The sequence below is a fragment of the Antedon bifida genome, chromosome 4 (assembly GCF_963402885.1).
Source record: "Antedon bifida chromosome 4, ecAntBifi1.1, whole genome shotgun sequence".
Taxonomy (NCBI): Eukaryota; Metazoa; Echinodermata; class Crinoidea; order Comatulida; family Antedonidae; genus Antedon; species Antedon bifida.
Genome location: NC_136229.1, coordinates 20,940,158 through 20,966,265, shown reverse-complemented (window position 1 = coordinate 20,966,265; position 26,108 = coordinate 20,940,158). Strand labels below are relative to the sequence as shown.

The 26,108-nt window shown below is 31.6% G+C and overlaps 1 protein-coding gene across 5 annotated transcripts in view; it reads right to left on the bottom strand.

The window, feature by feature from the left end:
* The window catches only part of LOC144840659 (small G protein signaling modulator 3 homolog), a 37,779-nt gene extending 12,542 nt beyond the window's left edge, over window positions 1-25,237 (bottom strand). For 2 of the 5 annotated variants that reach the window (XM_078696563.1, XM_078696562.1), the window contains exons 1-20: window positions 23,840-24,049; window positions 18,176-18,330; window positions 17,915-17,981; window positions 17,664-17,794; window positions 16,959-17,096; window positions 16,350-16,406; window positions 14,890-15,024; window positions 14,385-14,501; window positions 13,478-13,556; window positions 12,485-12,634; window positions 11,213-11,304; window positions 9,540-9,671; window positions 9,328-9,382; window positions 8,951-9,081; window positions 8,338-8,493; window positions 7,685-7,739; window positions 7,487-7,595; window positions 5,865-5,958; window positions 3,941-4,011; window positions 3,194-3,328 (exon numbers count right to left, since the gene is read on the bottom strand). In XM_078696563.1, coding sequence (XP_078552689.1) covers window positions 3,194-3,328; window positions 3,941-4,011; window positions 5,865-5,958; window positions 7,487-7,595; window positions 7,685-7,739; window positions 8,338-8,493; window positions 8,951-9,081; window positions 9,328-9,382; window positions 9,540-9,671; window positions 11,213-11,304; window positions 12,485-12,634; window positions 13,478-13,556; window positions 14,385-14,501; window positions 14,890-15,024; window positions 16,350-16,406; window positions 16,959-17,096; window positions 17,664-17,794; window positions 17,915-17,981; window positions 18,176-18,330; window positions 23,840-23,903 — 2,123 coding nt within the window. In that variant the 5' untranslated portion in view covers window positions 23,904-24,049. Of the gene's footprint in view, window positions 1-3,193; window positions 3,329-3,940; window positions 4,012-5,864; window positions 5,959-6,850; window positions 6,945-7,486; window positions 7,596-7,684; window positions 7,740-8,337; window positions 8,494-8,950; window positions 9,082-9,327; window positions 9,383-9,539; window positions 9,672-11,212; window positions 11,305-12,484; window positions 12,635-13,477; window positions 13,557-14,384; window positions 14,502-14,889; window positions 15,025-16,349; window positions 16,407-16,958; window positions 17,097-17,663; window positions 17,795-17,914; window positions 17,982-18,175; window positions 18,331-23,839; window positions 24,050-25,159 lie in introns of those variants that run through there. The other 3 variants (XR_013611944.1, XM_078696565.1, XM_078696564.1) reach the window with 3 other exon arrangements.
* Between the last annotated feature and the right edge of the window lie 871 nt (window positions 25,238-26,108).

Here is a 26,108-nt window from a genome sequence, read left to right as displayed (position 1 = left end):
CACATAAAGTTTGATAGTGTAGATAGACCTTTACTCATGTGCAAATAATATATTACTAGGGGTTCTGAACAGGAAAGAAAGCTGATAATGGGCAATACATGATTTAACACCTTGACCAACACCTATTCAGGGACCACTCCTATTAAGGGAACATTTCGTTAGGTCCCAATGGCATTTCTTTAATAGGGGTTCTGATATGAATGGAAATGCAACACAAAAATATCTCAATATCTCAATATAATTCAGATTTTTTTTCTACATTTTGCCCTGTCATATTGATGAATGCAACGAATACATACATAATTCCTATTCAGCCCTAGTTCCTGTCTTTATCTTTCAACCTACTTTTATGCAGTTTAACAGATAATCTTCCAAAGATAGGTATTAATAAAAACATAGAAAGATTGATTTTATAGATGAAAATATGCTGAAATATTTAGAGATCATCTTCGTTGAAGCATTATTGGGGGCGACAGTCAAAGTCAAAATATTCCTGATGCACAATCATCCATATATATATGGGGTATCAAAATGACAGTGGAATTGTACTGGGTATAGGTTTTAAACTACATAAACTGGCCCCGGGGAAGAAGTTGGGGGCGTATTTACATTATAATAATAGAACTTTCAGCTTTGAGAATTGTTATTCAATGGCTAATAATAGCCACCAAAACTGTGAATTATATGACATATAATATGTTTACGGTTCTCAACTAAACACCGGAATCAATCCTCATAGAATTAATGATATTGACAAAGCAATACAAACAGTGCAGCTTGCTAAACCAAACAGAAGCTGTTGATGAATTAATTATGTTTAATTACAATTACTGCAGTACATTTCATAATTCAACTGCAGTAATATCTTAATGTTTCCTCAGAGATTTTTTTTATTATTTCATTCATTCAAAATATTGAAACAGTGTAAAGTTAAAAAAATGATGTGCCTATATGGACACAACGATAACATCATATTAATACCATATTTGGGAACATCACACTTTTTTTTGTCAAACTAGTTTGATACTGTAGACAGAGCTGTTCCCAGGTACTGTAAATATCTCTAAAATGTTGTGTTTTTTTTGCTATCAATTTTTTCTGCTGCAGTAACTGCAGTGGATGGTGTTGACACAGTCTTTAAGCTTTCCTTGCTATTTATTATAGATTGATGTATAGTTAGATGACGGTTATTATTTGAAATGTCAAAAATTGTCAGACAGCGTATTTTAAGTTGGTTTTCTATATAATACAGTCAATATAGAAGACGACTACATTCAGAAGTTGTCTTCAGTACATTATAAAATATATGTAATATACTTAAAATAATTGACATGTTCTTCTCAAATAATGTGATAATTAGAAAGGGTTTTTAATTTGAAGGATATTTAATTTGGGGGAATTTAATTTGAGGGTACTGTATTTAATTTGGGAGCATTTAATTTCAGGGCATTTAATTGAAGGGGTATATAATAGAAGTGGTATTAACTTAAGGGATATTTAATTTGGTGGCATTCAATTTAAGGGGTATTTAATTTGGGGGCATTTAATTTGAGGGCATTTATTTGGAGGGGTATTTAATTGGAGGGATATTTAATTGGAGGGGTATTTAATTGGAGGGATATTGAATTGGAGGGGTATTTAATTTGAGGGCATTTATTTGGAGGGGTATTTAATTGGAGGGATATTTAATTGGAGGGGTATTTAATTGGAGGGGTATTTAATTGGAGGGGTATTTAATTGAAGGGGTATTTAATTTGGGGGGTATTTAATTTGGGGGCATTCAATTTAAGGGGTATTTAATTTGGGGGCATTTAATTTGAGGGCATTTATTTGGAGGGGTATTTAATTGGAGGGGTATTTAATTGGAGGGATATTTAATTGGAGGGATATTTAATTGGAGGGGTATTTAATTTAAAGGGTATTTAATTTGGAGGCACTTAATTCGAGGGTATTTAATTTGAGGGCATGCAATTGAAGAGGTATTTGTTGGTTGTCTTTTAATTAGTAGGAGTAAATTTTAATTTTATGGAGTCTTTAATTGTAAAAGTCTTTAATTAGAGGGAGTTTTTATAAAACATAAAAGTAAAGTAAATAATGTGAAAAAAACAAATATCTTATGAGGTAATTTATGTGTTTTTCTCAATTTATAATACACCATAAAAGCCTAAGGATTATACTGATTTACCCATTATCATAAAAATAGAAATATTGAAATGCAGACTCATTTTTCTTGTTGATGGTTTGAATCTTGCTTTCATCTGCGGTGAGGCATAATATTCTTGAATATATATTTACATAGGATGTCTAAAGTAATTCATCATAATAAAAATTGACGATTTAGTTTGAGATTGTTATTCCTTTAATGTTAAATGACTTTTTGAACTTTATAAGACGCGGAGTGACTGAACCTTAGGGGTGTGGCATAACGAACAACATTTTATTTTAGCACGTAAATGTGCGTTATGCAGAAATTACTGATTGAACAATAAACAAATTCTTTCAAGTTTTGGTGGTAAGGCTTAGCTAATCATGATCAAGTAATGATACTGAGGTAGGATTTAAACCCAGGATCAGAGATTGACAGGCAAGCTACCAAGATGCAGTGCCACTAAAATGCAAACCTTTCCTATCTAGTATAGTTCAGACGAATTACAGAACATGATTTGTCAGCATTTAAATCATAAAGTTTAGATATAATATCATTTGGAAACTAATTACAGGTATATTATATATACATATATGCAAAAACATATTATAACAATATATCCAATAATGGATAGAATTACCAAACCAAGAGGCAAACTAAGCTAATACCAGTACGTGAAAATATTTTATATTATTATAAATATTATTCTATTCTAAAAGAAATCTATATACATATATGATATATATATAGACATTAAAATTAAATAAATATTTTGCTGTATATGATTTATAATTGCAATTTTTCATTTTCACCAATGTTATGACAATATGTGAAGTGCTGCTGATTATGAGCTTTTCCTAGAAATGGGTGCTATATCAATTTTAATGTTAATAGCAACAAGTTACTGCATAGAGACTAATTTTAAATAAGCACCTGTAAAGAGCCTAATTTTTTTATAGGTTACTGGATGGAGACTATTTCTCAATTATGCAATAATGTACTGTAATGTAATGTGATACTTGCAGTAAAAAACACAGTTTAACTTACTTTAGTCCTAAGCACATTAACGATCGGAACTTGACATCCATCTGTGCATGAGCAGTGTCATGTGACAGGTTTACAGCTTGAACTGAACGATACAGAAGTTCCTCAGGTGTAAGAACCTTACCGTCCTCATCCAGCCTACAATGACAAATAAACCATTATTACAAATGTTTAGTTTCAAATCCTCTCCCTCATCAATTTTTGGAGCTTGTTTGTACTACTGTGTGCCATTTGTATTTTTTTTAAACACAAATTGCATGCATGACTGCTATTTTTTAGGCATTTATTCCGGGGTGTGTACATTGCAACTGGACTTTTAAACTATCACTCTCATTTCAAATCATGGACATGAAAACTAACATTTTCTTTTTATTTGGCCTTAATGTATAAAGTTCTGTCTACACTATCAAACTGGTTTGACAAAAAAGTGTGATGTGCCCAAATATGGTAGTGATGTGCCCAAATATGGTAGTGATATGACATCATCATGTCCATATATAGGCACATCAAATTTTTTTGTCACATAAAGTTTGATAGCTTAAGACAATGTTTTTCCATACTTGAAATGCAAAACACGATTTTATAAAATTCAAATTTTTTATGAGGATTATCAGTACATTGTATATTAAGGTATTATTTTCAAATTTTAAGGAAAACCATTTTAAGATATCGAAATGCTAAGATTTGTGTGCAGGCTTAGTTGCTGAAAAAAACCTCCCATATAAATGTAATATGTCATGATGCACGTACCTGAATGTTTTACACAGTACTAATCTTGAATAGACAGAATCAAAGTCTCTTTCAACTTCTTTTGCTGCTGCCTATAAGTATGAATAACATTATACAATTACTGTACTTATTTGGGTGAGAAGACAAACTACAGTGGGGTTGTATTACCATTTTTGGGGGTAGGTTTTGAATTACATAGACATTGTAAATTGGTATTTGTTTTATATACAATCACCATCATCATCTATTTTTAGTAGTTGTACATAGTTTTTTGGATCAATGTATTTGCTTTTATAGTTACCGTATATGAGCTAGGTGGGCCGGGGTACGAGGCTGGTTACATTAAAAATGGAATTCACCAAAGCCTTGTGTCAGAATTTAGCCTAAAGTAAGGGGTTGTATTGTATTTGAGCAGGAGAGATTATATTCGGTATATACAATATTTGTTTCTTATCAAATCGGATATACAGTACAAACTTGACTTTACCAAGGAAGATTCAAATTTTACCATTTTAAAGCTCATGTATGTTTTAAACATTCCAAACATCTACCATGCCAAACATTGACACCACATCAAGTGTATAACCATCACAAAATGTCAATAACATTGCAAACAGATACACAATGTCTACAACCTTTCCAATTATCCTCATGTATTCATTAACCTGTCATTAGCAATCACCACAGAAAAGTTTTGATACAAGTTATTACGCACAAGTCCTTTTGACTTGATCACATTGACCAAAGATCTTTAATTATCTACATACTCATATGAGTATGTTTGATAAACACACAAATTGTCACTGGCAATTGTATTTGATTTTGTGACTGTAAATGACAAACTTTGTAGAACTTTTCTGATTTCTTTACAAAGTATTTGCTAATAATAGTTGGAATTGTACATTAGGAGAATCAAATGTGGAAAGCTGTCTATTTACTTTACATCAAGTTAAACAAAATTCAAAACCAAATCACCAATCATCTTTTAGAGGAAGACATAATTAGTTCCCATTACAACAAAAATAAAGATGTGTTTATATTGAATACATCTCAATGGATTGTTTATTTCATTGATCAATCAATCCATCATACTATTTTTACTATCAATTAATGCTTGTTTCCATCTATTATCCTTTAGCACTGGTCAGACAATTTAAAGTTAAACAATAAAACACATCTACTTTGCTTTACTTGGAACTAGGCTGTAAATGTGCAAAAGGGACCACAACCAATTACAAAGAATCAAGATAAGTACTAGTTAGCCAAAGATAAATTAGTAACACACAAGTGATTTAATATAAATGTTAGAACATGTATATGAACGACATAAATTGTAATGTGGTCAATAACAAAAATAGGTTTAGGTAAAAAGGTAACTTGGTGAACAATAACAATTGAAAGTGCTGGAGAACGGAGCGGTGAAAATGGTTCCTCTGCTTTTTTCTGGTTTTGGTTATCTTAGGATATTTTATGAATAATTTTTGTGTGTAAAGGGCTTGGAAACATTGTATTAGGCGTTATATAAGACTACCATTATTATTATTAATAAAACAAAATGGCAGGGTCCTCCACCCAGGTTTAAAGGATAGATGGAATTCTTTTCTAATGGTTTCCTTAACAAGTAGACCAAAGCTGTTAATTAAAAAATTGTCATTCACATTTAACTCGTATTATATAATATTTTCTGCAAGGAAAAGCCTTGGATGACCAGAGCAATCTTTTTTAAAGGTTCTTCCTTAACAAGTGGACCTACGTCAGTAGCCAGAGTTTGGATTAGTATTGTAGGTTTACCAGGTTAAAACATATCCAACAAGGACAATCCTTGTACATGGCCCGAGTAGATATAGCAATATTTTCTATAGGTTTCCTATAGAAGTGAGCCTGGTTATACCATATGCAAATTCTAAACTACACATATGAACATGATTAACTGGTAGGAACATACCTCTTCAAGAAATAACCATGGATGGCAGGGTCCACCCAGAGTAGATGGCTGCTTCATCCCATGTCCAAAGATTAGCTTCAAGCTTGGACACAGACTGATTAAGAAAGTGATAGTAGTAGTTCCCATCCAGGTCACAAGTTTAGTAGAGAGAGAGAAGAAAGACAAAATCACCAGGTTATATAGACAGTAAGTACACGACAGAAAAACCAATGTTTTACCAATTAGTACATTGTATTACACATTTCTTATGTTCATAATGTACTGTACATTGTTTCAGTATCAAAATGTTGATCATACAAGATTTGAAATGGCATTTAATTGGTTAATTTATTATTTCATCATCATTCATTTGTATTTTTTAAACATGTTGTTAAACATTGCCTTTAAAATTGTTTTAATTTATTATTTCATCATCATTTATTTGTATTTTCTAAACATTCAACATGTTGTGAAACGTTCTCTTTAAATTTGTTTTAATTTTGAATTAATTCATGCTTCTTTTAAGAATTATATTATTGTTATTATATATTTCTAGATTATAGCAGTATGTGTCTCTTCATAATTGTCATATTATTGCTAGTGGAAGACTATTATTAATCTCCTGGTATTATTTGCATTGTTAGTTGTTAAAGTGTTAAAATAGTTTGCAATCATTAGTACACAAATTAGTGGTTATGGTTAGTGTAAGGTTAAAGTTCAAAGGTGACCCAAAAGGTAAATTAGTTGTAGAGGCAAACAAAAACAAATGAGGCAAATTTGGTTGTTTTAAGTCCATCTGCATTTGTTTTTAAATAAAAAAAATGGAAGATGGATTTGTCAAATCAATTGTCCAACAATGCTAAACCTCACAACAAAACCAATCAAAATTTGCCTATTTTGTTTACGTCTGCTTGTAAGTAGCCCAACATTATATTAGCAAAGATGTTAGTCCATAGCATAAGCATGCGTGAGTGTTAAACCTCTGTCAGCAACCATTAGAAATTTACCTCTTCAATAAATAGCCAAGGATGGCTTATGCCACCCAGCACGGATGCTGCCTTTATGCCGTTCATAAAGATTTTTTTAATAACTCTACTGAATCTGTTTGTATAAATGTCAATAAACATGTTTCTTTATTTTATAAAGTATATTTTTTAAATTAATGTTAAATACATAAAAAGGTCTGTTAATAAAAATTATTCAAAAATTGTATAGTAAAAAGTCAAATAAGTTAAAACGATTATGAAAATAGTTACGTAATTGTTCATTTGAAAAAAAATTGAAATAAAGTATAGTGCAAACATTTAAAAACGTTTAATTTATTGAAAAATGTATGAAAACTATTCCATATTCAAATGAAATAAAATACGACTGCTATACACTTATGTTTGCATGGTGAAAAAGATTTGTGATACACCATGTTATACTTATTTCATCACGGTTATCAAGTAGTATTAAGCTCTGTCTACACTATCAAATATGGTAGTGATATGCTTAAATATGGTAGTGATATGACATCATCATGTCCATATATGGGCACATCACATTTTTTTCCCCATAAGTTTGATAGTGTAGACAGAGCTTCAGATTAAAATAAATGTAGTTAGATGTCTTTAAAAGAACTGATTAAACTTTGAACTTACGACCCTCTAACAAGATCTGTGATGACCTCTGTAACTGTGTCATCTCCAGCACTCGTATACATTTTACTTCGTTCATCTAAAAGTTCAACAAACTTTGCTGGAAACCATCCTGATAATTAAAAAAATTAAATAATTAATAAATTACATAAACAGAAATCTCTAAAAGTAATAACCAAGTAAAAATGTGTGTTTCTTTACCTCTCAGTCCATTTAATTCACCAACCCAGCAGTGCTCATCCTTTTGAGAAATTATCTAAAATATAATTAAAATTTCTTTATAAATATAGCAAAGAGTGAGTTAATTATATGTACACGATACCAACAGTGCAGGACTCCTCAAAATGATTGCCATATATGTTAAAAAATATTATTTAGTATATTAAAAATATTATGGAGACGAGCAGAATTCGAAACATACATCAATTCTCAACATTTATTTATTATTATAGTGTTGCCCGAAAGCTATGCTACTTTTTCTGGCTGTTTTACTATATTGTTTTGATTTAGCTTTTTGCTCATTTTATTTTGTATCTCCATTGAGATCCAGTCATTGATACCCACAGCATTGTCATTTTTTCAGTAATTTGCCTTGCCTGATTTAATCTATTATTATACATATACTTGTTGATGGCAATAAAATTAAATTACTTCTTGGTAAATGACTTTAATATTGTATAAGAATACTTTCTTGTGTTAAAATCAAACAAAGTGGCAGATTTATGTCTGTGGTAGTTTGCTTAAATAAACAAATTAATTACAGTACATTCTTAGAATGTTAATGTATACTAACGTCAGAAATTAAGGAGAACTAGATCAGTTAAATTAAATTTGGTTCTAAGAAAAGCACTCACTGTAATAACGTCATTTTTGCGGAAGCCCAGTTCATCATCGTCGTGACGTTCAAAGTCAAGCAATGCTTTTGCTCTCCGTCTTCTCGTTCGTGAAACTGCTACAAATTGCTCGTGGTCCTTGTGATGGCTACCTAAACTGTAGTCTGGAAGAAGACTCTGAAATAATGATAGAGCATGTTAGAATTGTTATATCAGTGTGGAATAGTTAGTGCAATGCAGTGATTAAAGACAGGGGCTGAAATTGACCACAGAACAGCAGGTGTGTATATTGAACCGCCAGTTTTAAAGCTCTGTCTACACTAACAAAAAAAGTGTGAGGTGCCAAATATGGTAGTGATATGCCCAAATATGGTAGTGATATGACACCATCATGTCCATATGAGCACATCACATTTTTTTTGGCCACATAAAGTTTGATAGTGTAGACAGTCCTTATCCGAGATAATTTGTTCTAACACCAGAAGTAAGTACATTTTTTTTAAAGTATATAATTGTTTACTGTAAAAATCTTTATGTCAGTCCTTGCTTTAAGTCTCTTTGACTATACAATTACAAGGGATGTTAAATACCCTTAGAGGTACATCTAATGGACTGTGACAAACTCTGAACTTACAACTTTTGAATTTTTTGGGTCAATCTGTTGAAAGTGTCTGCCCAATTGTAGAATAGCTTCTCTTAAGTCTGTTATCAGTTCTGTCTGTCTGATATTCTTGGCCTTCAGATCTTCTGGTTTATCATCCTGACCTATATACAGGTATAACAACAGACTCAGATATCAAGATTGTTTTACTGAAGGTACTGCAGTAAATGTGTAAAATTCACTTTAATCTTCTCTGTTTTTACAGTTTTTATGCTATATTAAATTTTAAATAATCACTTATGATGATCTATGACTAGTTGCAGTATAAACACAAAAAAGGCAAATGTTGGCCCTGCCCAGCATAAAAATGTAAAATTATTGTGAAAGTTCGTAAATAAATAGAGACTTACCAAATAGAAGGCCTGTAAAGGATTTTCTCCTTTGAAGATGTCTTTTATTAAGATGCTAAAGAAATATGAAAACAAAGTTTCATAAAAAACATTTTTGTAATTAGAACTTAGTAATTTGTGACTTGATATATTTGCAGACTGCAGACATTACTGTTTCGATCTTATTAGATCTCGTCAGTGCAGCTCAGGTTTCGATATTGAACGGAACTTACTTGTTTAGGTAGGTTTCCAGTGTTTTCTGGGTTCACTATTGCACCTTGGTCCGCCATTAAGTAAGCTAAATGCTTGCGTCTATGAGTATCTACTACCACGTCTGTCAGGGAGGTAGATGTCTTCATTCCAACCTAAAAACGAAGAAGATAAATCACCTAGAATTGTTTATTATACCAGAAAACAGTTTTTGTTTTGTCAATGTACATACAGTATATAGTAAACTGGCAGTACAGTCAACTCTCCCAATACCGGATACTTTGGGCTGACCTAATATGTCTGATTTTCTGGACAGTCTGGTATTTGGAATGTTTTTTTAATGTTAAAAATGAATTCGGGACCTTTTGTGCCTCAAGAAAAGTCTGGTTTTGAGAAAGTTTACAGTTTTTAGAGAGTCCGGTATTGGGAGAGTCGACTATTAACATAAATCTAATTTTCTTTCTAGAATTAAGTTGTTTTGACTATACTAAAAACTATTTTACTACTCTGTACTACACAGCCCTATGTTGATTGTGCATTATTATATGTGTATTATTTACAGTTTTCACAGCTGAAAGGCAAAGGAGATTGTAGATTAAAGAGGCACAAGATTTCTATCACTAACCCAATATCAACAGATATACAGTAGGAGAGTAGAAAACCGATGACCACAGTGAATGATGAGGATGATCGACAGATAGCTAAGAGCTTGACAATAGAAATAATGGTAACATGATAGTGGTATAACAAGATAACTATGGTGTAGTGATGTTGATGAGTGCATGTAAGAGTGATTTAAGATAGATGATAGTACCAAAATAAAATACTGTACTATGATGGTAATATAGTGATTTCTATTTGTTTCATACATATTCAACTAATTAAACAGAGTGGATAAACTACAGTATCTTTATAAACTAAGTAATTTGAGGCTTAGAGAGTGGAGTGGTTTGACAGAGGTACAACCCGGGCATTAAATCAGGATTGAACTCTGGCAATAGGTCAGGATTGAACCTCTGGCACTAGATCAGGATTGAACCCTGGCACTAGATCAGGATTGAACCGCTGGCACTAGGTCAGGATTGAACCTCTGGCACTAGGTCAGGATTGAACCGCTGGCACTAGATCAGGATTGAACCCTGGCACTAGGTCAGGATTGAACTCTGACACTAGGTCAGTATTTAACCCTGGATCTTGAGTATAAGTGAGGATTATGATAAAGTGTACGGCAATGCTAAAAGACTATCATCACCCTTTTGTCTATATTAAGCATTAGCAAACCACACCAGTTGTGGTTGAACACAGCATTCTGCGATAAACACTTATAGATTCAACAAACTTACGAAGAAAAGAAAACACTGATAATGATTATATATGCAATCCGTTTGCATGAACAACTGCTTACCAATCTCCACAACCTGTTAAAAGCACTCAACCAATAACCATCTATCAATTACAATTGTTATAATTTCTAACTTTGAAACAACCTGACTAGACTATGACATAGCTACATATGTAGGTATTATTATAACATTCCTAATACTGCTATGTATATGGAAATACAACATGATATCCCAGGTAAATATAATGAAAGCCTTGTGCATGTCGCAACATTGTAAATACCCTCGAGTATGGCGCATCTCCACTAACGCACTCTCGACATTATTTGTATACTATCAATGTTAACAATACTTACCATAATCAATTTGCGAACATCATCAATTTCTCCAGGAAGATCTGATAAAGCATTAAATATTTGAGCGGAGTTTTCTAATTCTAGTAATTCTTCTTCCTATAGAAAAAAACACATAAGCAGTTAGCAACAAATCAGAATTATGTTAAATATCAACTCCACATTTCATTCATGCACTCCACAGAAAAATGGTTTGAAGTACTAATTGTACTGCGATTTGCAACAACATAAGAACTAGTTACAACATCATAATTAATCATTGTGCATGTGTAGGGACACTTCGAGACATGTTCCTCAATCCATTCCACAACATAGTTTTGGTGGATGTCAGGCCTAGGCAATGAACAACTAAAGATGCGTAGGTCCTAGGTAGTTGCAAATGGAATGATCCATAATATTCAAGTGGATGGAACGTTTCTGTAAATTCTAGTGCCTATACTTACCGTCACCGGATACATCATTGTCTAATATCATCACATGAACAAAAATCACAATTAACTATATTATCCCAAAATATCTTCATAATTTTGTATAACATTCAGAATAAAATAAAATCAAAAACAGATATTTATTCTAAAAGAATATTATTAATCCAGTCTGCATAATAGTAGTATAGTTTCCATTGAATAGATATCTCCATATGGCTGGCAATATCCAGATATGCTGCTAAACACACAGGCTGTGCCTATGTAATTGTTAACAATTAATAACTGATTCTATTTGTTAGGGATGATAACAATAGAAACAGATGTTCTGCCACTGAAGTCTCATAATATTATGCAAAAATTGGCTGATTCAATATTGAGAGGCTAATGGTTAAACCACAAAGGTACCAATTAAAACTTGAATTCATTTATGCAATATGTTTAAAGTCATCTTGAAACAAGTGTATAACAATTAACAGGTGTTTTTTTGTTCTGTACAAGTGCTTTTTTGTGTTTTTAAATACCACTTTTTTGTTCTTGAAAAACAATAATAATCTATTTTTTTTCTGTGGATATAATTCCTATTATGTTTGAAAAAAATTACTCTATAATCTCTACCAAGAGTACTGTACACAACAAGGTGCCTCTTATTGCCCAATAGAGTGTCCAATAGGCCATATAATTACATTACACTATATGCCATAGTCAACTCCTATTCAGGCATAAACCTCAGCCTCCTTCCCATTCTCCGGCCCTGTACGGGAGACAATTTGTTAGGTCTTGAAGGTATAGTGTCCCATTTATAGCGATTCCATTGTAAACAACTGTATTTTTTTTTAAAGTAACAAACTTGCCTTCATTTTAAGCATTCCCAATGCAACTTGGAAGAGGATAACAGAGCCCTCACTGAAAAACATGTCCCAGATGCTGAGCAAGACTTTGATGTGTACCACACTAGCAAACGCCGTTAAAAACCAATGTAATGTTATCAACGACAATTCTGAAAATAAACAGAAATACCTAAATTAAAAGTATGGAGTACAAAATAAGGTTAAATTACAATGTTAAATTATAATTATTTATTTATTTATTCAATTTTCTGCCATATACAATACAAAGAAGACAAAACAATTATAAAAGAGGGCAAGGAAAGACCAAACAGGTGCTAAACACCTATGCTAGTTGGTCAACCCAGAACATACAGAGCACAGAAAGAAAGAGATAAATAAAAAAATAATATTACATTCTACAATTAAAGCATCTACAAGAAAGTGACCAACTACACACATTTTCAATATCAAAATTATTTAAAAAGTAAATATTGAGATAATTTAATAATTTGGTTTTAAAAGAACTATCTAAGCGTATTTCACCGGGTAAGTTATTCCAAATTCTGGTAACACGTGGGATATATGATTGAAAAGAAGATTCAGTTCTGCAGCGACGAATATCAAAAAGAGTACCAACAGAAGAGCTACGAGTAACACGTTGTGGATTACGAATATTAAATAAATTATATATAGAAGTTAACAAATTTCATTCACTCATCAGTGGAAAATTACTTCCATTTATTGTCATTTGCATATAAAATATACATAGAAATTATGTTTGCTCTGAAATAAAAACAGATAAAAAGAAAAAAAATTACAAAGTGTCACATCACTCTTGTACGTTTATACTGATAAGCATTCAGTGCCTGAATGGCAGCTGGATAAAGGTGTTATGAAACATATTTGTATGAGAGATGATGAACCGGTAACCTACAACTACTAACACCTGGAATACATTATGCATGGGATGAGTAGAATCTTGCAAAATAGAATGTGTTTACTAAAATACTAACCAATGTCATGATTTTGCAGTTGTTTATCAAGCTGTGGCAAGTAACTAACTAGCAATTGTCGAAGCACTCGTTGATCAGCCTGAAAAACAATACATTAAGCTCTGTTTACACTATCAAACTAGTTTGACAAAAAAAAGTGTGATGTACTCAAATATAGTAGTGATATGCCCAAATATGGTAGTGATACAACAACATTCAACATTTATTTAGAAACAGTCACAGAAATAAAAGCAAACAACAAAAGATATGACATCATCAAGTCCATATATGGGCACAACACATTTTTATGTCATATAAAGTTTGATGGTTTAGACAGAGTTTAAGTCTAAATCAGTTGTTTGAACTCAAGTATACACATGGATATGTACAAGAGCACACACAAAATTGGTTTCAAGGGTCACATAAGCTTATCCTCAAGTTATCAGGACTCTTAAATGTAGTTGATGAGTATGATGCTGGTGCTCTTGAAACCAAGGCACTGAGAATGAATTGTAAGTACTAAAAGTCATTCTTTATTTTTATATTAGGTTACATGGACTCTTAAAAATATAATGTAGTTGAGTATTACAATGCTGGTATTTTATTTATATATATTTAAATTACCAACCATAAAGGACAACCATAAGCAAATTCATTCACTATCCCTTTTAAAGGTGGAAATCCCGTTCACAAGACAAACATATACACAAGATACTCTACATAAACAAAGTCAAACTAATTTGACAAAAACAAGTGTCATGTGCCAAAATATGGTAGTGATGTGACATCATCATGACCATATATGGGCATATCACATAAAGTTTGATAGTGTAGGAGTGGAGTTAATAACAAGGATGCGATAATTCAAACCCAGTGTGACTGCATGGCAAGGTCCACCCCATTAGCATATAATTTTATATCAGGTTACCTGGACTCCTAGTAATGTGGTTGAGTAGTATGATGCTGGTACCAAGTCCTCAATTATTGCACACATCATCCAGAATGCATCCTCTTCTTCAAGGAATAATAATAGTGAAGCTGCCATCTACAAAATTGTTTTCAAATATGTTGTTATGCTATTTTAAAACAGTACTGTAGAACCCTACCTTTGGGACATCTCTATTCAGGGGAAACCCCTTTTAAGGTTTACACATTACCATAAAATGATCAAGAGCCAATATTTTAACACCATGGCCAACCCTATTAAGGGGACACTGGTGTCTGCTTAACACGTAATAATTTCACTTCAGAGCAAAAATTCAGTGAAATGATTTATTTATTTCTTTCAGTGAAACATAAACATAAAAAGGGAGCACTGAGGAGAGACAAGAGCTGTCAAAGACAACTATCACCAAAGGGCGTGTCTCTCCAACGTGGTTCATAAGAAATCTTAGTTTCCATAAAATAAAATGGGAAATGTAAATGACAGTTACCACGCCAGTGCCTTGACAATAGCCTATATCTGGATACAGCCATGCTAGCGCCCTCAAAATACGTCTAAGTCGTGGAACACCGGTCGCATTCTTTGAACAAAAACATGCATTGCTTGGCATTGTACGTAATAAATCCTGAAAGAACAATTTAATTATAAACTTGTATTTCAATTTTTTTAGATTGTACTATTTTTAAAAACTAAACTAAAACATTTTTTTATATTGTATGGAGTGAATCCTTGTTTAGTAAAAACAATAAAGTTAAAGTTTAGTAAAGGTCTAAAGCTGTGTCTACACTATCAAACTAGTTTGACAAGAAAAGTGTGCCCAAAAACTTGTAGTGATATGATGTCATCATGTCCATATATGAGCATATCACATTTTTTTGTCCCATAAAGTTTGATAGGGTATACAGAGCTTTAGAATAAGACAGTATTTTGAAATTAAATTAATTAAAATCAAACTGATTCAAAAGCTTTCACTCAGGTAGCATAATTTGGAGTGAAGCTGTGGTGGTTATGATGCTTGGCTACCACTCTAAGGGTCCTGGGTTCAAGTCCCGTCACATGTCAGGATTTTTTCTAAGGACCAAATTACAACTCCACTCCCAAAGACTTGTAATAAGACTTTGTTTATGTAGAGCATCTTGTGTATATGTTTGTCTTGTGAACCTCTGAGGGTCCCTAATGATCAGCAATTGCTGGATGGATCACCCTCATTAAATATGGTAAACAAAAAAAAATATAATTCTCTTGTTTGTTATTGTTATTATGACTATTAATAGTACTATTATTTCCAAAATGAAATATTGATAATTAAAAAAAAACCAATAGTTTGGTGTATTTTAGTTTCATTTTATACATTTGTCTCATTGCATACCATTTATGCTAAATGATATACTGTAATTGTATCCTTGTTACAAGACAGGAAAGGGTAGGGCCTTGCAGTCAAGAGGACGTGCTTTATCTCCTATACAATATTATACCTAAGGCTTTATAGACTCTTATCTATATGTTATCATCTGTAGTCCGGTATTTTTATCTTGGTAATCAGGGCCGATACCGTTTCATTGACTCAGTATAAATATTTGTCTTTTTGAATGACGGAAACAATAAATGAAAATTGGGGTGTCAAAATGTTGAGGTCAAATTTTATATCATGGTAAATACTATAGAAAAGGATGTGGGTGGGGGATTTAAATAGTTTGCTATTTCTATCTTAAGTAATCTTATTGTCTTTGTAATAATAAAGATAATACCGTACATTAAAAAGATACAATATGGTGTGACTTAAGCTATGTCTACACTATCAAACTTTATTTGACAAAATATGTGATGTGCCCATATACGGACATGATGATGTCATATTACTACCATATTAAAGCATATCACTACCCTATTTGGGCACCTTTTTTTGTCAAACTAGTTTGATAGTGTAGACAGAGCTTTAGGCTGGCTTACCTTTTCAATTTGTTTTGCTGTTAGCGTGTGATCATTCTGACTGGCTTTAATAACTTCCTATATGAGAAATAAAGGAAACGTTTAAAGAGATTGATAGATTGAGATGGGAATCACATTACAAGGCAGGACAGCTTAAGTAAAGCACATAGCAGGTCTATTGCATAGATAGTAATATCCAATTTGGGAAAAATGTGATCTATAAATTTAGTATTCATCTCTGAGTAGAATCTTTTTCATGGTCTAATTGAATTGGAATTTTAAAGAGAGCCCTTTCAGGCACTATCTTACAGTATAATAGATTTTTTGATCTTTTGTATCAATATATAACTTATGAATATGAATTACATTTAAACAATTATATCTACATTAAATAAACTGAAAGGGGTTGGTAAGGATAAGTAGTAGAATGTACTGTTTAATTTGCAATAATACTGTATATATATATAATATATAAATATAATATACTGAAATATTTTATTTTATTACTTCTTTTACTTTGTTTGTTTTGTGTATTTGTTATTGGATGCCTTTTATTAAGAGATGCCATTTTGACTATATGTGTGTAAACTATTACTACTAATAAACTATATTTAAATAAATTGCTCTTGCCTTGTATGTAGTTTCGCTTTCTTTCTTTTTTAGTAAAGCCCCTGAAAACCTCATCCATAGTTGAGGTCGCATGCTATGAGGAATGCCAGACTTGATCATTCCACGTAGTTTGTCAGTTAATGGAAGCTTTTGATCAACCTAAAATAAAGACACAATTTTTCTAGTAATTCAAATGGTTCATGTCCAAGTGTCCATCTTCTGAGAGTGATGTGGGAGTCTGAATTATAGGCTGCTCACTTAGATAAATTACACAAACCAGAAATGGTGTTGGTAGTCTATGAGTGCTGCTTACCTGGATAAACACGACATAAGCCAGTGTAGCATCGGACTAGATATCTAGTCGGCAGTGGGTGACAAGAATTAAAGATTTTACCAATACATACCTATAGTCGAAGCTTGTTTCGCACTTCGTGGAAAAGGGCTTATGTCGGGTTTATCCAGGTAAGCAGGCACGATATAGACAAGGAGTTTTTAACGATTTAAGACCATGTACCTATGCAATAGTGTTGTTGGTCCACAAACCTAGGATTTGCCAAAACTGTGTGGATGAATTGTGTCAGGAAGTACAATGTTCGCAAATACACATAATAACACCATGTAGTTAGTCTTTGGTTGCCTCAAATTGAAAACTCTCTATTACATTGAGCAAAAAACGTTAAGATTAGAATATAATGTTGTAAAAGTTAATAAGTTTCAAAGACTTACCTGATCCCACGTAAAATCTCCAACTTCTGTATTATGTGAAAACTCAAAATATGCAACCCACTTTAAACGGTATTGCGGTTCCTCTATAAATGGTTCGCTTAGAAGTTTGCTAGAATTTGGTTCAGCGCCATCTGGTAATAAAATTAAAACAAATTTATCAAAAAAGGAATAAAGAAACTAAGGAATTTAGTAAGAGATTATAGCAATTAAAAAACAAACAAACAAACAGTTACAAAAGTAAAAAAATGTACCTTCTTCTTCCACCCGATACCCAAACTCATCATAGCGGTATTCTGACGGTCCTCTCGAATCTTCCGTCTAAGGAACAAAAAAAACGTACCATATTTTAATGTTTTACATACATTTTGTGTAACTGTATATATTTTATATTGTTAGCACACAGTATACAACAGTAAATAATCCATTGGCAATTACATATAAACAGCTATGTAGCATTTTATCTACACTGCCATGTATATCTCTCTACTTATTCTATATTTTTACTAGCATACCTGTGCTAACTGGGCAAGAATATCCTGGGGCCACATTGATGGTATAAGAGCGGAGAATGGTCCACCAGGTGAGGGCGACAAACCACCTGTTGAAGAACGTCTTGTTTTACCCATCTTTCTGTCTAAGTCTTCTTCATCTTCAGATAATGTTTCAGCTGGAATGACAAACAAACAATGATCATTAGATTGTTTAGGATTCTTAATCTTAGATCATTCATTTGAATCAGTAAACTAAAGTCTGTTTCACACTAGACAAATTTATCTGTGCGAATTGAAAGCTTATGTGTAATATTTTAATTTTTCTATCTCTAATGTCCTTTTGTAACAAGTTGTAACCAGGTTTGATCTCCTGACTTGTTACATGTTTTCACACATGCATACATGAACCTTGTGAAATCTCGGGAGGAAAGAATAGTTGCACGCTATTTGATTACTATGATTGGTTAAGGGCAAGGGCAATACATGCATGTGCAGTAAGAAACAAAAACACAGGCCTCTTGGTGTGTTTTTCTTCCGAGATTTCACGGGGAAATCTCAGGAGATTTTCCACAAAATTGTCTTCACACTATGCAATCCTGGTTACAACTTGTTTGAAGTTGTTACATTTTGCAGATGTGAAAAGGGTATTAGACCAATTCTAGTTCGTAGCGTTTTTCACTTTAGAGAAATTAGTAGTTCGAACAGCAAATGTCGGTTTATCCAGGTAAGCTAGGCAAGAAATGGACAACTATTTTTGCGAAGTTAAACAATTTGCGCAATCAATCAGAGGAAATGATTGTCATCAAAAGGTAAATCGCAGCTAAATTTACTCTTGAATTAGAAAAAAAAGGATTTTTGTGTGTGCAACAAGTGATGTTGGATTCATGCAAATAAATTTGCCTAGTGTAAACACTAAAACAGGCTTAAGACACCTACAGTATCTGTGTTCATGAAGATGGTAGTTAATTGAGTATTAAATGAGATTCAAATAATGGTTAAACAGCTGTGAACACATATTTAATGAATTAAGGATCTTTTTTGTAAAAAAATACCACAAGATGGCAACGTTGATATCCTATCAATTGATAGTCATGTAATCATTATAAAAATGAATGTAGTATATGAAATATGGCAGATCATTATGCAAGTCCCAGGATGTGCAAACATGACATAACTTTGAAAGAAAAACAAGAAAAAAACACTTTATCATATTGCAACATAATATTCTGAAATAATATTATTTAGTCTGTCAAATGCCTTACATCTAAACAAATAAACAATAAATAATAAGATGCTTTTAACCAGTTCACTGCATCCATTTAAGAATACTTTACAGATATTGATAACCATTCAACTGTATACCTTTTAAATATCAAATCACAGTGATTTAAATGCCACGTATTCTATAGTAGTATACTGTAGGTTATAGTACAGTATTGTGCAGTGAAGGACAAAGTAGACCTATTAAAAATTTCAGTTCTTTGTAAAAAAAATCAATCATATTTTTGAGGAATACATGTTCAATAAAAAAAATGTTATGACAAGAAGATTTTATTTCACAAAATAATCAAATGCGATACCATACTAAGTAATAAAATATACCGTATACAGTAAATGACGGAGTATAGGTCATGAGAACCAGGGTATGGAATATATGGGAGTGGTATTATACTTGGATGATTGCATTACCAAACTCAAATTTAACCTAAATTAGGGGGTGGGTGTTATACTTAAGCATGGGATTGTCAAAAGGTGGGTGCTTACAGTAGTGTGACACCCATAGAGGTGTAATAAGCCGAAGGCTAGAGGGCGTACTCCAGACTAAAAAGTGATTCCAACACGAGGGAGAACCAACAAGATGGCGGCCATAAATGTATTTAAAAACATTATTTAATATAAAAAATAATATCACTTTTTGAACTGCGATAACACTGGAGTTTGATATCTAGCCTTCGGCTATATAAAACCTTTGGTGACATCACACTCAAGAGTTATTGGGGCTACTTTTTTTTTCCTACAGTAGGTCAGGTCAATCTATGTCATGCCTTTTTTAAAATTTCATTTCAAAAACACAATCAATAGGCCACCAGCTGGCTACAATACAAAAACATGTTCTCAACATTTATTTATTGGTCACGGTGGCTACTACAGTACAGTAGGTTTAATACCATGCATTAATCATTTATCATATTTTCATGAGGGTTTTTAGGGATGCGTATTCAAATTTATTCAAATAAATACGTTATTATGAATCAAGAAATCGTTATTATTTCACTATGTAATAGAGTAACTAAGGATGATGCTACTGTAAACATCATCTATACTCTTGACAAATTTAACATCTTTTAAATTACCAAATATTGTAATTCAATATACTATTAAAACTATTGGTTTCATTAATCAATATTTATGCTCTCTATATGCCTAAATAAAAATAATGAACAAAATTATGAAAGCAGATATAAATTATAATTAAAATACTGTTGCCATGGAGATTAAAAGGTCACCATTTTCGTAGTACCAAATTATCCGTAGGTGTCAATGAATTTTAAAATTAAAATTATAAAATTTTTCTTTTCTGATAGTGATACAAATACTGTTGACAATGGTAGAAATGATTTGTTCTTTTAGTCATTTAAATTTTACAAAAATTATAAAATTTATTTAAGGAAAATATATAATTAACCAATTAAATTAAATAATAATAACTGTAATTAGCCAAATCACAGAAAATCATGTATAAGAATCTAACAATAACTAACATTCAGAATATTAGTTATTGTTAGATTCTTATACATGTTCCAATTGTATCCAGCAATACAGTTCATCTGCAGTACACCATATGGATGAAAATTATGCATTATATAATTATTAACTATCTTCTCCATTAACAATTTCAAATTTTATTTTGCTTATGGAATGCTTTGTTTTTTTATTTAAAACACACACAAAAGCTGGAAACTGAACTCTCTTAAACTCTTTTGAAATACTAAAACTAAATAAACTAAATATACAGTATTATTATTTTTACAGCCGGCCCTATATAGTATTATCCAAGATATTACTTTATGATTACTATTTACTAACACAACCATGCACTGAATTAAGTAATCTTCTTACCCTGGCTTAGCCGGCTAAAACCCATGTTCCACCAAAAATCGGGGTAGAAATACGAAGTTAAAGCGGCCTTTCCTAATCGGTGCATTTAGCCTTGATATTTAAACACGCAATGAATGTTTTCAACAGATAATTGTCAGATCTTATTTCTGACTTTTTGCTGACAATTTAAGATGAAGGTCATGGCATGGGTCATTTAAAATTTAAATATTTATGTTGCTTTTATATTATAATACTGTACCACGTGACAATAGTCCACATTTATAAAAAAAAAAACCTCTATCGTACAGCGTACTTGGAATACTGCACAGTTTAGCATTTTTTTTCTAAATGAAGGAATTGAGTATTACTTATTACAGTAGGCCTACAGTAGTATAATATTTGAATATTATTATAAAAATATCTATTCACACAGCTGTAATGAAGTTGCATTTTGGGAACAATCTTACAGTTAATACAGTACAACCACAAACAATAATATTGTGTGAAAAGGTCCTTAAATTATTTATCACAAGTGATGTATTAATAATTTTTCTGTTTGTCACACTGATTTGAAGTAAATATTAAAGAATTTCAATCATTTCAAATCCAACAAAGCTCTTTTTCTTGACAATCCATAATTTGATATGATCACATTTTCTGCTTCAATCTTCACATTGTCAAGCAACCAAACCAAATATCCTGCAAATATTCTTGATTACCTTTCATTTTGAATTCTTATAACGACCTGCGGAACTGTATACAAATCAGGAATGAGAGGATAACAAGCTTACGTCATCATGGTTACATTAAACAACGCATGAATACTGTTAATCAATTTTAAAAACAACACAAGATCTTTATGGACTCTATGAACATTTTGTTAATGTCAATAAAAAGGATTCAGCATTAACATTTAGAATACGAAATAAATACAATATTTATTAATGGTTTTATGGTTTTATTATTAGCATTAAAATGAAAATAAATAATCTACAGTAATATAGGCAGATAACATTCTTCAATTATTTCATTAAAAACTCTACATCAATTAAAACTACAGTAATTATTGAACAAATGTAATTAGGCCAAGAAATCATACCGAAAAAAAAACCAAACAAATAAATTACTGGTAATGGTGAGGTACTGTACAGTACCATATGTTACAAAATAAATAAGTAATTATGATAATAAATAAAAGTCAGCTTTAGCTACTGTATTTGGAACAAATTATCAATTGAGTTAAAAAAGCATTTTGTGGAAAGAAATTATGGTACATGTAGGCAGGGAATGTACACACTTAAACGTATGCCAAATTTGTATAGAAAGATAGCAAGCACATCAAACATACTGTAGCCCACTGATAATAGTCTCCAAGCAATAATGATATGCACACAATCATTATCCTCCTACACATGTGCGTCACACAGAATTGATGACATCATAAAGGTTACCAATAATGCTGCTGCTATTTTAACAGCTTCAATGATTAAATGAACAAGATGTGCGCATATAAACATTCACAAGTATTTATGACAACTGTACAGTTATTTTCATTAAATTTTAATTTAAATTTTGATTAAACTAAAGCCTTTTCTTGATAATCTTAATATTTGTTTTAATTGACTCTGTATCTAATTACCTTGGTGTGATGTCATCACAGGATTGTTGTTGTCATGGTTCACTGATTTTATGTTGAAAATACTGCACTAATAATGTGTTGAGCGTGCCAGTTTTCTATCAATATTGCATAGTTTGTATATTGCAGAACTCATGAAGTGGCATAAAATTATTTAATATTATTGTTAAAGTTATTTTATTTCTAGTGGTTACTAACTACTGTACTATATTTTAACTAAAAGACTCTGAAAGATCTTACTTTGTAAACATACATTAGTTATGGTAAATTAATGTTATAATTATTTTATTGATAGCACACATGGAACATTATGGAGGATGTACTTAGTGTGGGTGATGGCAGAGTTTTATTAGGATCCATAGGGTGGGATCAAAATTAGTTAAATTTGTAATCTTTAATCATCTTATATTGTATCTCTGATTAATAGGGATGCTTGCAATGTTATTACTAGTAATTATCAGTATTTTTCTTATTTAAAAATAATATTAATAATTTCGTTTTAAATATTACAAGAATGTTTGTTTATATTATTATTTTAACTTACTAAGTTAAAGAAATATATCATATGAATTTGAGACTCATTTGAATTATTAAGTTTGTGTTTTGTGTATCTATGAATTTCATTAATATTATCCATTCATCCATACTAATGACAATGTATCCTATAGTATAAGTAGACATAGTATATATCATGACTACACAACCCACCCATCCCCCTCTCTCCTCCCACACACACACACACTCTAAAATAAATCTTAATTAAGACAAAACAAAACATACTGTTTAATATCATTTAATTAGAGTAATAAGAGTAAGACATAAACTTAAAATAGAAAACTGTAATTTTAAATGCAATATAGAAATAAACACTGTATGGTAAAGGCTAGGCCTAGGCCCTACATACAATAAACAGCCGTCCGGTTTAATGAACCGTATCCCCCACCACTCACCTTGCACTCGCTCCCCTGAATAACCCTCCGATGTTCGACCACCAAATACTGACCGAAAATTCATTATTACTGCCTTCTATTAGTACGTAAAACTTAATTTCCGATGTTAATATATACAAATAGTCAAAATGTTTGTGGTTACATCACTCTAAATATCCACGGATGATCATTATTTTCAGAAATAAAGAGATAATTTACGCTACAACAGGAGCAGACAACACTGAATTTTTCAATTATCTTTTTCATAACAATATGATAGAGGGCGCTATATATAAAAACTGTCTTCCGATCCTTTAATTTTGTGTGTGACGTGTGCCTAAAAAATTGACATACAGTACTCTACTCAATGAAACTATTAAAAGGAAATTGTTCAATCAGAAAATAAATGTTTAATTTATTGAAGGAAGAACACATTGATATCATCTGATCACACATGCATATGAGCAAGAATTCCCACGTGAAATGTCAACTTAAGAACAAATGGAATGGTAGACCTGGTGGTCTTTCAGCAGTATACATCTCATAGGTCATCACCATTTTCTATCATTGACAAATAATTTCTTTCGTGAAGTAGTGCTTATTCTCGATCCATTGTTTTACTTATTTACTTTTCTTCTTGAAATCGTCTATTATTTTCACAAAAGTATCTATATAAAACTTTAACCATCTGGCGGATATCCAGTGTTCCTGCTTCAAAATGTAACTTTCTTCTCAAATCCGCTTTATTTGTTTGGGAGTGGTGTCTTAAGTAGCTGCACCCAACTTCCTCTTATTATGTGTTTAGCCTCCTCCTCTTAATAAGTGGCACTAAATGTATGGGACCATATTGAAACAGCGACAAAGTCTTTTCTCCTCTTAATCACATGACGGCTTTGATTAATTCATGGGAATACATGATCATTCGTCGATTTTTAAAATAATGCCGTATAGAAAATTTATACTAAACATTATAATTGATAATGGGGTTACACATATCTTAGTGTTGCCCAGCTTGAACAAAAATGTGCGAGAGCATCCTATAGGCCCCGTAGTGATTTTTTATATATCGGACAGTATTACTACAATATAGTAAATCAGGTAAATACTTTATAATTGCGGATATTGAAACATCAACAAATATCTTATTTAAAGTAAAAGTAAAATACATTATTCAATGGTGTTTGTAATTTACGTGCCTATATTATTTATTTAGTGATATTTACATCGCGTCAAACTGCAACTTTACGTAACGTTAATTATAAAAACGAAATGAGTAGTTCCACTCGAAAAAACCTTTCTTAAGAAAATAGTGGATAAGAGATTATGACGTATTATACTTACAAACAGTGCAATAATGCTGTACAGACTGGAACATATTATTATCATTGTCCTCAGACATTGTTAAGGCCTAGCCTGTTGATTTCACCTAGCCAGCAACAGGTGTTGTAAAACATAGGAGGGCCATCGTTAAGCTTTTGTTATGCAAATTATATCTGATTCTTCAAACAATACGTTTTGGTTTTATAACCATATTGTGTATTTGTGATTTTTCTCGATCCTTTTTTCGTTAAAGGAGGACATTTAATTTTATTATCATTTATTCCTAATTAAATATTCATATTATTATAATAAACATGCGGGATAGCAATAAATCATTATTGTTATTATCAAGATCACCGTGACGTCATACATAATTATAATTGTATACGTTATATTATATATCACCTTTCTGATCATAATTAACCCGATTTCAGTTATCAACCATCATAATCAACATCATCGTGATTTATATCATGGACCTATAAATTAGATATCGACATCATCATCATCATCTTCATCATCTAAGTCACCATTACTAATTATAACAATACATCATTATCCATCATCTATCATGATCTATTGTTTCAGCAATATCCATTTGTATGGAGTATATATTTCGGACCCTTGGGAAATTCTCACTATGTTTAGTCATCATTTTTAATTGCGAATGGTGTAGACTGGTGTTCCACTGATAGTATTATAATCTCATCAATTGGTAAGTACAATGTATCACACAACCCATACCATAAAATTAATATTAATAATGCGGTAATCCTTTAATTTCTTGACAACGTGGAATATTCTGATACTACAACCTGTTTGGTAAAATCTATTTATTTATAAGGTAAATAATAATAATTTATGCATAATAAAAATTATTCAAATGGTTATTTGGTTAAATTATAAAACAAAATAGTCACATTAAGTAAGCATAAATGCAATAGTAGTAGTATATTTTGGGTATCAACAT